This window comes from Lissotriton helveticus, chromosome 3_2 (assembly GCF_964261635.1).
Source record: "Lissotriton helveticus chromosome 3_2, aLisHel1.1, whole genome shotgun sequence".
In the NCBI taxonomy this organism is placed as follows: Eukaryota; Metazoa; Chordata; class Amphibia; order Caudata; family Salamandridae; genus Lissotriton; species Lissotriton helveticus.
The window spans coordinates 168817241-168830434 of NC_136062.1; the positions used below are offsets into that span (position 1 = coordinate 168817241).

The 13194-nt window shown below is 46.5% G+C and overlaps 1 protein-coding gene across 1 annotated transcript in view; it reads left to right on the top strand.

Moving 5' to 3' along the window:
- The window catches only part of LOC144826532 (dual oxidase maturation factor 1-like), a 450078-nt gene that overhangs the window by 207542 nt on the left and 229342 nt on the right, over window positions 1-13194 (top strand). The window contains exon 2 of the mRNA XM_078684962.1: window positions 10346-10519. Coding sequence (XP_078541088.1) covers window positions 10373-10519 — 147 coding nt within the window. The 5' untranslated portion in view covers window positions 10346-10372. The remainder of the gene's footprint in view (window positions 1-10345; window positions 10520-13194) is intronic.

A 13194-nucleotide genomic window follows, 5' to 3' on the forward strand; every position in this document is an offset into this window, starting at 1 on the left:
GGAGCTGTGCTGTGTGCTTTGCCCCCTCTGAAGTATACCTGTCTCCAGGGGCCTGAGAAGAGCTGGCCTCCTGTCCCAACTCAAGGATATAAAAGTTGCCAAGGACCTCTACAAACTCGCCCTACATTGTGCGCCGCTGTCCCTGCTGTCTCTTGGGCTGTCTGTGTTTCCCCAGGCCGTCACTTGTGCCACCCGGCTTGCTGGCAAACTTGGCTGCTCGCCACCAGTGCTGAGAGCACATCGTGCATCCCCGCAGCTGGCCCGTGCTCAAGATAGACGCCGAGGGCCGATATATCTACACCACCGGCCCCCTATTAGCAGAGTTGTTGTTTGGGTGCTTTACATTCACCGCCGCACCTCAAGCTCAACGCCTGAGGCCGGGTCTGAGGAGAAAGAGCCACGAGAATCCCTGGCCGGCATTCACCGCCGCTGGCACGGAGTCTGTAGCTTCATCGCTGAGCCGCCCAGGGATTGGTCCCAGCAGTGCGGGTCTCCCAGCAACAATGGGGCTCGTCCGGATGGAGCCACGCTGTGACTGGAGGAAGCACGAGGCATCTCCTAGTGACCAGGCCCCTATGCTCCTCAACGACAACGAAGCTCTGCCTGAAGCCGGGGAGCACCGCCAAGAAGGGAGCTGCTTCGCCTAGGATCTGTGCGGTCTGTAAAGTCCCCCTTCGAAATTCTAAATGTAACCGGCTCCGATGTCTGACCGAAGTCGGCACAACAGGGAATTGTGTGTTAACAGGCTGCCGGCGGCCCGCCTAAAGAACAGTTAAATCTTCTGGTGACTGGTGCGCGCCCGTGCATGTACGAAGGGGGTGATTTCCTGATTTAAAGCTGAGTACACCAGTGTAGCACATTCCGTGCTACAGGGGGGCATTTTATCGTTAAGGGCACCATTCTTACAGTGATTCTCTCTACGCAATGGCATTGTTGAGAAGCACCTTACTTGCATTTTTGAAGGAACTTTCCACACGCTAGCAACAAGGGCTCACAGCCATAGGTATTCAGTGAATCTGGAGTATGATATTTACATCATATATAAGCATCAATTGATCATGTATTGAAACCTGGAAACAATCAAATAGATTTAAATAAACAAAAATGTTGATAATCAAGTCCGTTGGTAGGAACTCTCTTTTGGCAGTGACCTCTGCTTTGGAACCTGACGAGGCTCCATTTACTATTCACTTTTAGAAAGTTGGCATTTTCCCGCCATTTAGTGCTTGCGGCCTGTTTCTGGCCACATGACTGGGTGTAGTTGGCAGGTGGTCTTTATGTATCCCTCTTGACAGCCACACACAATATGGAGCTTAAGTGTGCCTGGATGGGTTATTACTGGCAAGATGAGAGTGCGGAGCTAGGCACAGCCTTACATACACCTGAATAGTCTGACTCCTACCTTCACACAAAGTATGTGCCCTTCAGTTAGTCTGGAGCGAGGGCAGAGAGACAGGAAGCCTGTGCACTTTAAAAGGAAATCTCTCCAAGCATCTTCCACTTCGACTATATTTAAAAAACCAGACACCAGCTCTTTAGTACAGTTCTAGATCTGTGGAAGACCCTGCCAGGAAGAAGGACTGCTGTGGTGCTGAAAGGACTGACTCTGCTGAACTGCTTCCCTGAAGGACTGCTGTCTGCTGTGCTGATCTGCTACCTACTGCCCTCTTGCCTGGGTGAGAAGAACTGGACCTGTACCTTGATCCCAGGACCACCAGAATGACTCCAAGGCTAGCCTCTTGTACCCAGGATTCTGCAACTGTGAGTCCTGGCATTTCCAGTTGTACCACCCTAGTCTTTCCCTCTTGGAAGTGAGCCTGAAGGTGCCCTGCCAGCCCCTCTGTGGATCCAGCAGAACAAACGCATCACATCTATTACGTGCACAAGCATGATCAGAACTGGCAGCAAGTGTACTTCCAGCACAAGGCCTTAGCATTAATCTTGTAGCCCGCAGCTGCATTAGAACCGCTGCGGACCCTCTTATCACAAACCTCTCGTCAACGGCAGGCTCAACAACAATGCAGGACTTCACATTGCTAGCCCCACATTCTCCCCAGAACCAGCTAGCATGTGATTCAACCTCGACACAGGACTTCACATCACAAGCTACCCTGATTGATGGCCTCCTCGAGGACGATGCAGACCTTGAATTGCAGCCTTGCAGCTCCTCGGAACCGACGCAACACATGGGCGAGCAACACATCCTCCACGCAGGACTTTGCAATGCTCCGCCACAAGCATAGAAGGTGCTCTTGTTCAGTGGGCTAATTTGTCACTGTAGCCGACCCGCGCTCCATTGCGGTTAGCCTGAACTTGTGACTTTGTCCTGGTCCAGTGGGACCATATATTCACTGTTGGCCCTTTGTGCTTTTTGGTGCTATTTTAACTTAAATCTTCACAATTGCATATCTCTGGTTCAACTGATTGGATTGTTGCCATTTTGGACTATTTATTTATTTGCTCTAATTATTTAATGTTGTGTACAAATACTTTACACATTGCCTCTGAGTTAAGCCTGTCTGCTCTCTGCCAAACTACTCGAGGGTTAAGAAGGGGTAAATTGCGGGTTTGCTTGTGACTGCACCCTGACAAGCATTGTGACTCCTGCATGAGTATGGTTTCACTCCCCACAACCAGTAACCCAAGCTCTTACACTAACTGTCATTGACTCTCACTTACTTTCACTCCCACATGCTCACTCAAATACATACACACACACATATGACCAGTCACTCTATCCTAAAAAAACTCTGCCCCACGTTCATGCACACAACATTCATTTTAAACCATTTTTTACTTACCTCAAATGCCAGCACAGGTCTTCTTCCCGAGCCTGATGCTCCATTTTTAGGGCTCGGACTCCTTCCCCTGAAAGGGGAGGAGTTAGAGAACTAATGTTAAAGGAGAAAAAAAAGAAGAAGAGGGCCTTGGAGAGAGAAATTCCAGACATTCCTTAGGGTTTTCTGTCATCTGGCCAGTGATTCGTCTTCCTTGTGTTTTCGTTTTAATAGGCTTGAAGTGATAGGGTAAATGTAGTTTTGTTCCGCCATTTTGAGGCATATTTCGTGCGTGCTTGCGCAAAGAAGTACATAAATTGTAATTAGGAGCTGTCAGGGTGCCTCCGTTAGTGACTGCAGATGGCCGGGCGCGTTCACAATTCTGCAGCGCTCAGCGCGCAGCTTCCTTGTTTTGTTAGGCACGGTGAGATTAAGTGATTCACAGTCGTCTCTCCGGCTGCGGGTCCCACAGCCGACAGGAACGTTTTGCAGCACCTCCTCAGTCTGCAACGGTGTGTCAAGGCGCTTTGAAGTGCCGCTGCTTTCATTGCGTGCGAGCGGCAGAGGCCCCAGGGGACCCCCTTCTGGACGCTTGGAAGGGAGCACGCATTACCGCCTCCCGCAGGCCAGAGCGCCGGCAGGTCTGTCTACCGAGAGCCGCCGCCCCTGTGATCTCTGGCATGTCCCGTGATTGTGGACGCTCTACCCCTCGCAGGAGAACCCTCTCCGCCATGCGAGGCCTACTTAAGGACATTTGGAGCAGAAACCAATCGCCTCCGGCAGTTCCGTCAGCCCCGCAATTGGCATTCCTGTCAGGGGCACCTACCGTTCCGCCAAAAGTAGGTTAACGCGTGGGAGCCTGCAAGCCGGATAGAAAAGCCTACTTGGAGTTTTCTTATTACATGCAACGTTTGACATCTCTAGTCGGCTGTAATAACTAACTGGCATAGTTCATCACTGTAACAATTTATTACGTTTGAATTCTGATGTCACACCGCCTACCGCCAGCCGAGGTGAACGGCAGGTCACAGCGCAGAATTGCAGCTACAGTTTAGGAACCAGATTTTCTTTCAGCTGCTATATTTCTCTGAAGACAAAAAGTGTTCAGCAGAAATAAGGCCTTATTAGTTAATTTTTTTATCACTTGGAGGTCATTGAAAGAAAGACTGAATCCATATTTCTTCAGTCTGAGCAACAGCATTTTCTATTATACTGACTGGCATTAAACAGATTTTAATATTTGAAAGTTACTAACTTCTTTTTGGTGCATTTAATTTCTCAGTACCAGATTCTATTTGTATTCTTTTCTGCAAAGAATATGAAAAAGCAAGACACTAAAATATAAGCGGTTCGTGGGAAGTGTGATGGTGTGACCACAGGGCATAAGTCCTAAAGAAAGAATTGGGGTGAGTAACCTAGTTAGGCAGTATGCAATTGACATCACGGCGAATATCATCATGGTGTACGACATCACGGTGCACAACATCACGGCATATGGCATCACAGGAATTGTAGCATCACAGAAAGTGGCATCAAAAGCCCTGACGTTACAGGAAGTGGCATCACAAGAAGTGACATCAGATCTAAAGCCCTTACATATATGTTTAGCAGGTCTAGCATGTGTACGTTTGAGCGCATTGCGAGGATAATTGCACAGTGAGCTATAGAAGATGATTTGTGACTTCTACACCTTGCAATCCCCTAGATTTATGTACCACATCCTGCACATTAATTTACATACGTATATAGTTTATTGTATATGTAATATGCGCGTCTGATGTAAAGTGCTCTCACACCCTGCATTAGGATAAGTAGGACTAAACAAGAACAAGCATTGGAAATGCAATAGGTCTCGCATTCCCACCCAAACTCTAAACTTGCTACATTAGACAACTCCTCTTAAAGACAAGCATTAGAAATGCAATCGGGCTCGGATTTATTTGAGTTGAGTTGAGGACAGAGTGCTGTTGGGGGCAGAGTGCTGTTGGGGGCAGAGTGCTGTTGGGGGCAGAGTGCTGTTGGGGGCAGAGTGCTGTTGGGGGCAGAGTGCTGTTGGGTGCAGAGTGCTGTTGAGTGCAGAGTGCTGTTGAGTGCAGAGTGCTGTTGAGTGCAGAGTGCAGAGTGCTGTTGAGTGCAGAGTGCTGTTTAGTGCAGAGTGCTGTTGAGTGCAGAGTGCTGTTGAGTGCAGAGTGCAGAATGCTGTTGAGTGCAGAGTGCTGTTGAGTGCAGAGTGCTGTTTAGTGCAGAGTGCTGTTGAGTGCAGAGTGCTGTTGAGTGCAGAGTGCAGAATGCTGTTGAGTGCAGAGTGCTGTTGAGTGCAGAGTGTTTTTGGGAGCAGAGTGTTTTTGGGGGCAGAGTGCAGTTGGGGGCAGAGTGCTGTTGAGTGCAGAGTGCAGTTGGGGGCAGAGTGCTGTTGAGTGCAGAGTGCAGAGTGCTGTTGAGTGCAGAGTGCTGTTGAGTGCAGAGTGCTGTTGAGTGCAGAGTGCTGTTGAGTGCAGAGTGCTGTTGAGTGCAGAGTGCAGTTGATTGCAGAGTGCTGTTGAGTGCAGAGTGCTGTTGAGTGCAGAGTGCTGTTGAGTGCAGAGTGCTGTTGAGTGCAGAGTGCAGAATGATGTTGAGTGCAGAGTGCTGTTGAGTGCAGAGTGCTGTTGGGAGCAGAGTGTTTTTGGGGGCAGAGTGCAGTTGGGGGCAGAGTGCTGTTGAGAGCAGAGTGCAGAGTGCTGTTGAGTGCAGAGTGCTGTTGAGTGCAGAGTGCTGTTGAGTGCAGAGTGCTGTTGAGTGCAGAGTGCTGTTGAGTGCAGAATGCTGTTGAGTGCAGAGTGCTGTTGAGTGCAGAGTGCTGTTGAGTGCAGAGTGCAGAATGCTGTTGAGGGCAGAGTGCTGTTGCGGACAGAGTGCTGTTGAGGGCAGAGTGCTGTTGAGTGCAGTGCTGTGTGTTGTTGAGTGCTGTGTGCTGTTGAGGGCAGAGTGATGTGTGCTGTTGAGGGCAGAGTGCTGTGTGCTGTTGAGGGCAGAGTGCTGTGTGCTTTTGAGGGCAGAGTGCTGTGTGCTGTTGAGGGCAGAGTGCTGTGTACTGTTGAGGGCAGAGTGCTGTTGAGTGCTGTTGAGGGCAGAGTGCTGTTGAGGGCAGAGTGCTGTTGAGGGCAGAGTGCTGTTGAGTGCTGTGTGCTGCTGAGTGTGTGACTATGTGACAGTGTGTGACTATGCAGGGTGACATTGGGAGTGTGCGGGTGAGCAGTGTGTGAATGTTACGGGGCAGTGTGTGAGTGTGCAGAAAACACCACACACACATACACCACACACACATAATGCACACACAAACCACACACCTCAGTCTCTCAACACCACACACTTGTCAGCACTCAACACAACACACTCACCACCACACTCACTCCCCAGGCTCACCCCCACAGACTCACCAGCACACACTCACCAGCACACAGAAAACAACACACACAACAACACACCCCCAGCCGTCAATGAATGCTTTCACCATGCACAAACACCAACAGCCATCATCCATCTGTGCACGCTTTTACCAAGCACACACCCACCAGCCGTCAGTGCACCCTTCCACCAGGCACACACACCTCCAGCCAGCAGTGCACTTTTCCACCAAGCAATCGCAGTATGGTACACTTTACTTTTAAACATATTCATATAAAGCACAGCATGCCACCATTGGTAAAATTACAATTCAATTAACATACTTCCACTACACACCGCATGCACACACTCCATAACACATGGCAAAAAGACATTGGCATTTACAATGCCATTAGCTCAAACTCAAATAAATCCGAGCCCGATTGCATTTCTAATGCTTGTTTATTACACTAATAGTGAATAATTGACTATTATTTGCTATTAGTATAATCAAAAATGGTCAATAGAGAAACATACCCCTATATTCTTGTCACTGACTTCAGCAATTCTGAAACCACGTTTGCAAAGCCAAGGCCAGTGGTTGCAGCTGCAATCCCTGGTGACCCATAATGACGTCCATGGATGTTCGCTTAAGAACTGACTTTTGCACCAATCTATGATGCCCATTTAGTTGGATTGCCTCACTCTTTTACTCATATCATTAAATACCAAGAAACCTAAGTGAGAGAGAGCTCTATGAATTTCTGTGCTACTTAAGTACGTGGACCATCATAATTTTAGCTTGTAAAGTAGGCTACAAATCACAAAAACAGGATTTTGTATATTTAAGTATTAGGTGACTTTTGGAAACAAGGAGGACCACTAAAGGACTTACTTGAGAATTGATGTATTGTGCTTTCAAGATTACAAGGTGTGACTGCAATGTTGAAATTCTACTTTTTTTCTCATGACATTTTCTCATGAAATTTCATGGATTTCCAGGACCAATTCGCAAACGTTTGCTTTCATAGTGAAATTTAAATTATTAGATTCTCGTGTGACTTTGCTATAATGAGCTAGCACTTCGCATAAACAAAGATACGGCCGGAAAACTGATTCAATCATAAGATATCTCATAGTTTGAACATTATTTGTTCAGACCAGCCTCTTGATGTTATCACAGAAGACTTTTATATGCAAGCTGAGCATTTGCTTCAGACAAAACGGCTGCACACAAACGTCCTTGAGACAGCTTTCTGCCCTCTTGGGGAGACACTCAAACGACTCCTAGCGAAGAAACAATAGCAGCCTGCGTGAGAGAGAGGTTTTACCTCGCCCTGGCAAAAATCCTCACAGAGTTAGCCCTGAAGGCAAGCTTCAAATCTGAAAAGGCCTTTGAAAAGCAAATGGGAAACACTTGGAGAGGGGCTGCCCTATTGTTTAGGTAGACCGGCTGACACTCCGAAGGGGAAGGGGAAACCAATTGCCAAAACAGTTTTCCTGGGGTGTGTTGCCCTTTTGGTAGCCACACCTCTGGGTTGGGCTAGGGAGCTTTGGGCACCAAGAGAGCGATTATGCCATGTTGGAAGTGGGCAGAACGGTGCATCCTAGAGTAGCCAGATGCCACACGTTAGCTGCTAGAGAGGGTAGTTCAAAATGACCCTGATTTGCAACTCAGCAAGTGGTAATAAAGGTAAAGTCGAAAGCTTGTACTATAGGAACCACATTTCATGCAATTATCCAGAAAGTGCCAAATGTATGTTGTCCATTTTATTTTTACACTTGTAAAGTTTTGCGAAAGTTCCTGATTTTAGTTCATTGGAATGATATATTTACAGCATTGAAAGATCATTTTCACTGTAATTAAATCCAGACAAGATGGAAAATGTATGCAGATTTTTTCTGTACAAATGTACTTTTTGCAGAGATTTATATTCAGTGCAAAATGGCAAATATATACAGACTTTTTTCCGTACCTGTTCACTGAAAGAAATTGGAGTATTAGTTGAGGGAGTGAGAAACCACTACAAATAATAGTCATGGTCCTTTTCAGGGGAACTGCTGAGGTCAATAAATAAACCTGTGCGTAACCTTTTGGTAGCCTGGCCCAAAGCAGTCAGGCTTAACTTAGAGGCAATGTTAATGTATTTATGCAGCCCTCAAACAGAAATAAAATGAAAACACAACACAAGACAAATCCTATGCCAAGTTAGAAAAATAAACAATATTTTCAGAAATAAAATGACACCTGAAAGCCAAAAATACAATATGTAGAACCAGAAATATGCATTAAAAGTAGTGCCAAAAAGTACAAACATCAACCACAGTTCTCTGGTCACGCTAGAGTGGGTCACAGTCAAAAGGTAAGGCCAGCCATAATGAAGTGTGGGCCAGGTACAGGGACCAGGGTCGTTCTGATGGAAATTTTACCTCCTGACTTAGAAATGTTTATGGAGAAAAAGTGGGTGTCAGAGTGCCAACAGTAGGGCAAGCTGGATCCAAAGAGGGGCTTGATGAAGGAAGGTTTTTGAAGAAAGCGGCCCCGGTGGGGTCATCCACGAAAGTGGGAAATTGAGCGGGCGAAGCCCAAAGTCATTGCCCATAAAGGCTTCAATGTCGATCGGATGCTGCTTAAGGTAATTTCCAACAATGCCCTCTGTGTTCACACTCAGAAATGTTCAAATCTCCTTCAGCGTATGCTTCGGCTAACTAGCAAGCTGAGACAGGCACGCAATTCAATGTCAACTGCTGCAACTTTGACAGAAATCCCGGCCTTTCGTGGTTCTCCAGCCAGAAAGTTGGCAAAAAGGTTCTAAGAGTTTTCTATCAGTTTTGGGGGCAGAAGGAGTACACTCCAACACCAGCCAAGGGTTACAATATGGTTAGGCAGAACATGCACAAATATGCACATAGGCCTTCTTGGACAAATAGTAAGCGGCTTGCTCCAATTATCACAATCCAGTGTATGTAGCCCAAATATAACATCCACAATATATACTTTAAATAATATTGAAAGATAGGCTGTGTTGACATACTTGGTGCAGTGTGGTTGTGCCATTGCTGAAGAGATTTGGAATGATAAAACTGGTAAAGACCAGAAAAGGTGTGGTAAAAATGTTTGAAAGCAAAAATTTGACCTTGTAGCGTTATTCAGATTGAAAGCCACCTCAGCCACCACTTTCAAGCTGATGTACATGTCCCTTTGGACATGAACATAACAGACTGGCAGAGCTCATGCAGTTAGGAAGAGTGCAAGAACATCATTGTGCAATAAAAACAACTGACATGAATGCATAATCCTAGCAACAGAATATAAACACCAAGCGTTTATTATGTAACTTATTGGGAGGGGAAACTAAAGTAGACATGATATCATTAATTATACATTTTAGACATGTCTAGCAAACAAAATTCATCACCCAAGCACACTTATCAAGTGAAAATGCGGTTTCCCTCCTAGCGATACGCAAATACAGTAGTTATTTAACTACTGTATTTGCGTATCACTAGGAGGGAAACCGCATTTTTACTTGATACGTGTGCTTGGGAGTTGAATTTTGTTGTAAGCCTCGTGCTTGACTTGTGGAGCTTAGTGGATCTCCACACCCTTTAGCACCGTAAAATTACTCTTGAGATAGAAGACAATAAGTGCAACTCAATCCTGTGGCGCCACAATTCCCTATAAGTATAACCACTTCTCCTTTATTCCTACATGTCTAGCAAACAGTAAGATAATTGCTCTATACGCTCCCAAAAGAGCCTTCAAACAGTGCTGTCTCAATAATTTCAAAAGATAAGGCCAGCTGGCCCCCTTGGGGCTGTGTGGTTGTGCATTACTTACATACAATAGCTGAAGGTAAGTGGGGAAAAATTGTAAACAGTCTGTGCATTTACTGTTCTGTGATTAAGTGCACACTGCTGTCGATTGTTAGTTGAAAATATCAACAAAAAAGCCATTTAAATTAATTTGGGTTAATATATTATAGTGATGCACATGTGCAAAGTTGCCCTGCAAAGGTATTTATTTTCCCGTTTATTAACCTATGAGGCTATGTGAGATGGTGCCATCCCCAATATGCAAGGCATTACCTCACACCACCCACCCTCCCCCATCATATTACATAACAGACAGAGGCATGTCAGATGAGGTGTGTTACCATCCACACCAGCCGCTTACTGTATTTTCTGGTTATGTTTCATAGGTTTGAAGTGCTTTTAGGAGTTGCAGAATGTCTTGGCGTGATGGCATCTTCCCCTTCTATCCTCAGCAAAGAAGAGCCTTCATTTTTGACACCACAAGCCTGTATATCATCATCACCTTCCTGTCCGCAGCGTGTACCTTCATAGTCATCCTTCCGGGGATTCGGGGAAAAGCTGCAAGTATTCTGCTTTACTTCACCTTAATGATGATATTTTTTAGGCAATTATTGAATGTTGTACTTATTGCACAAGCATGTCATCTTGCACCCAATTCACCGCACATGCGCCGCTGCAGGGCCGGACTGGGAACCAAAACCGGCCCTGGCAAAGTGCTCGGCCGGCCCCCACCCCTCTCCCCCCCACCCCCGTGGGGGGGATGGGGGAGGGAGGGTTGGGGGTGCGACCGCGCTCTTTGCCAGGGCCGGTTTTCGTTTTTTTATTTTATTATTTTTATAAGCTTTTTTTATTTTATGCAAGGAAAAACATCAAGGAACAGTCGAATTCCAGAAATAGATAAGTTACATACTCAAATTCACACATTCACTAAATAAAATACAAAAAATTAAAAAAAGTATATAGGTCCTGTGAAAAAAGAAAAGAAAAGAGAAAAAGAAAAGAGTTATCTAAATCCAATCAGTAATTGGAGCCCAAATTTTGGCTCCCATGTCCCTTTTTTCGGCCCTTTGGTTTTATAAATAGCTAATTCTATATTGTACATTGACAGTAATCTTTCCGACCAATTGAAGAAAGACGGGGGATCAGGATTTATCCAGTCTCTGGTAATGCACGCTCTGGTTACCGCCATGCAAATAAAAAGAAAGCAGGTTATAGCTTCTGATCTTGGGATGCCTGAACTTAAACCAATTAGTACCATCTCTGCTGTTATATTAGATAGAGCATTCTTGAGAGGCTGCTAGTCGAGCGCTCAGTGCTTATTTTAGCTGCATTTGATTTTTCCCTTGTGTCCGATCCCCCCCTGCACCTGCACCACATTTTTAGAATAATTTTAGGAATCTTCACAAAAACGGAATTATTTTAAAATCAATTTTAGAATTATCCTACTGAACGCTCCTACCCTCGTTTGGGCTGTGAATTCATTTCTCTTGGTCCCTGATCCCTGGGTGCTTGTTTAGACCAGGGCCAGGGCTCGATCCCGTTTTGGCGGCCATCTTAGGTGGGGTCACATTGGACGACCGGTCTAGTTGCCCTATAAAAGGAGGGCTTAGCTACCAGACCGGAGATAGAGCATTCTTGAGAGGCTGCTAGTCGAGCGCTCAGTGCTTATTTTAGCTGCATTTGATTTTTCCCTTGTGTCCGATCCCCCCCTGCACCTGCACCACATTTTTAGAATAATTTTAGGAATCTTCACAAAAACGGAATTATTTTAAAATCAATTTTAGAATTATCCTACTGAACGCTCCTACCCTCGTTTGGGCTGTGAATTCATTTCTCTTGGTCCCTGATCCCTGGGTGCTTGTTTAGACCAGGGCCAGGGCTCGATCCCGTTTTGGCGGCCATCTTAGGTGGGGTCACATTGGACGACCGGTCTAGTTGCCCTATAAAAGGAGGGCTTAGCTACCAGACCGGAGATAGAGCATTCTTGAGAGGCTGCTAGTCGAGCGCTCAGTGCTTATTTTAGCTGCATTTGATTTTTCCCTTGTGTCCGATCCCCCCCTGCACCTGCACCACATTTTTAGAATAATTTTAGGAATCTTCACAAAAACGGAATTATTTTAAAATCAATTTTAGAATTATCCTACTGAACGCTCCTACCCTCGTTTGGGCTGTGAATTCATTTCTCTTGGTCCCTGATCCCTGGGTGCTTGTTTAGACCAGGGCCAGGGCTCGATCCCGTTTTGGCGGCCATCTTAGGTGGGGTCACATTGGACGACCGGTCTAGTTGCCCTATAAAAGGAGGGCTTAGCTACCAGACCGGAGATAGAGCATTCTTGAGAGGCTGCTAGTCGAGCGCTCAGTGCTTATTTTAGCTGCATTTGATTTTTCCCTTGTGTCCGATCCCCCCCTGCACCTGCACCACATTTTTAGAATAATTTTAGGAATCTTCACAAAAACGGAATTATTTTAAAATCAATTTTAGAATTATCCTACTGAACGCTCCTACCCTCGTTTGGGCTGTGAATTCATTTCTCTTGGTCCCTGATCCCTGGGTGCTTGTTTAGACCAGGGCCAGGGCTCGATCCCGTTTTGGCGGCCATCTTAGGTGGGGTCACATTGGACGACCGGTCTAGTTGCCCTATAAAAATAGTCCCTTATGGCTCCGCGCAGCGGACGCGTGCAGTGGGCGCGCCGGACTTGCGCCGGAGTTTCGCCAGAGTCAAGCCCGTCTGTGCCCGTCCGGGCCCAGACGGGACCAGGGCCATTGGTTATGCCCGACTCGAGCCCCCATCAAGCCTCTTCGGTCAGATACACGAAGGAGGAGCTTTTATCCTATAGAATACCAAAGCATGCCACATGTTGCTATACCGCTAAAGGGGGAAAATGTTTCCGGGGGTGTAGAGTCTGCCAATCGGATTTAGGAGTAACTACCCCCACTACCCTGCGTCGTCTTGCCCTGCTGAATTGCAGATCCCTTCCCTGCCACGCTACGGAGATTAATTCCCTACTCCTGGACCACATGGTTGATGCCTTGTTTCTCACTGAGACTTGGCTATCTGACGCCTCGGGTCCGGATGTGGTTACAGCGCTAGCGCCGGGATATTTGATCTACCATCTTGACAGAGGCGCAGGGAGGAGGGGGGGGGGCTTGGCCATTATCTATAGGGAATCACTGGGCTGTAAAGCCTGGGAGGCAGGGGTGAAAGATTGTGAGAGCTGCCAATTTTCCCTTAAA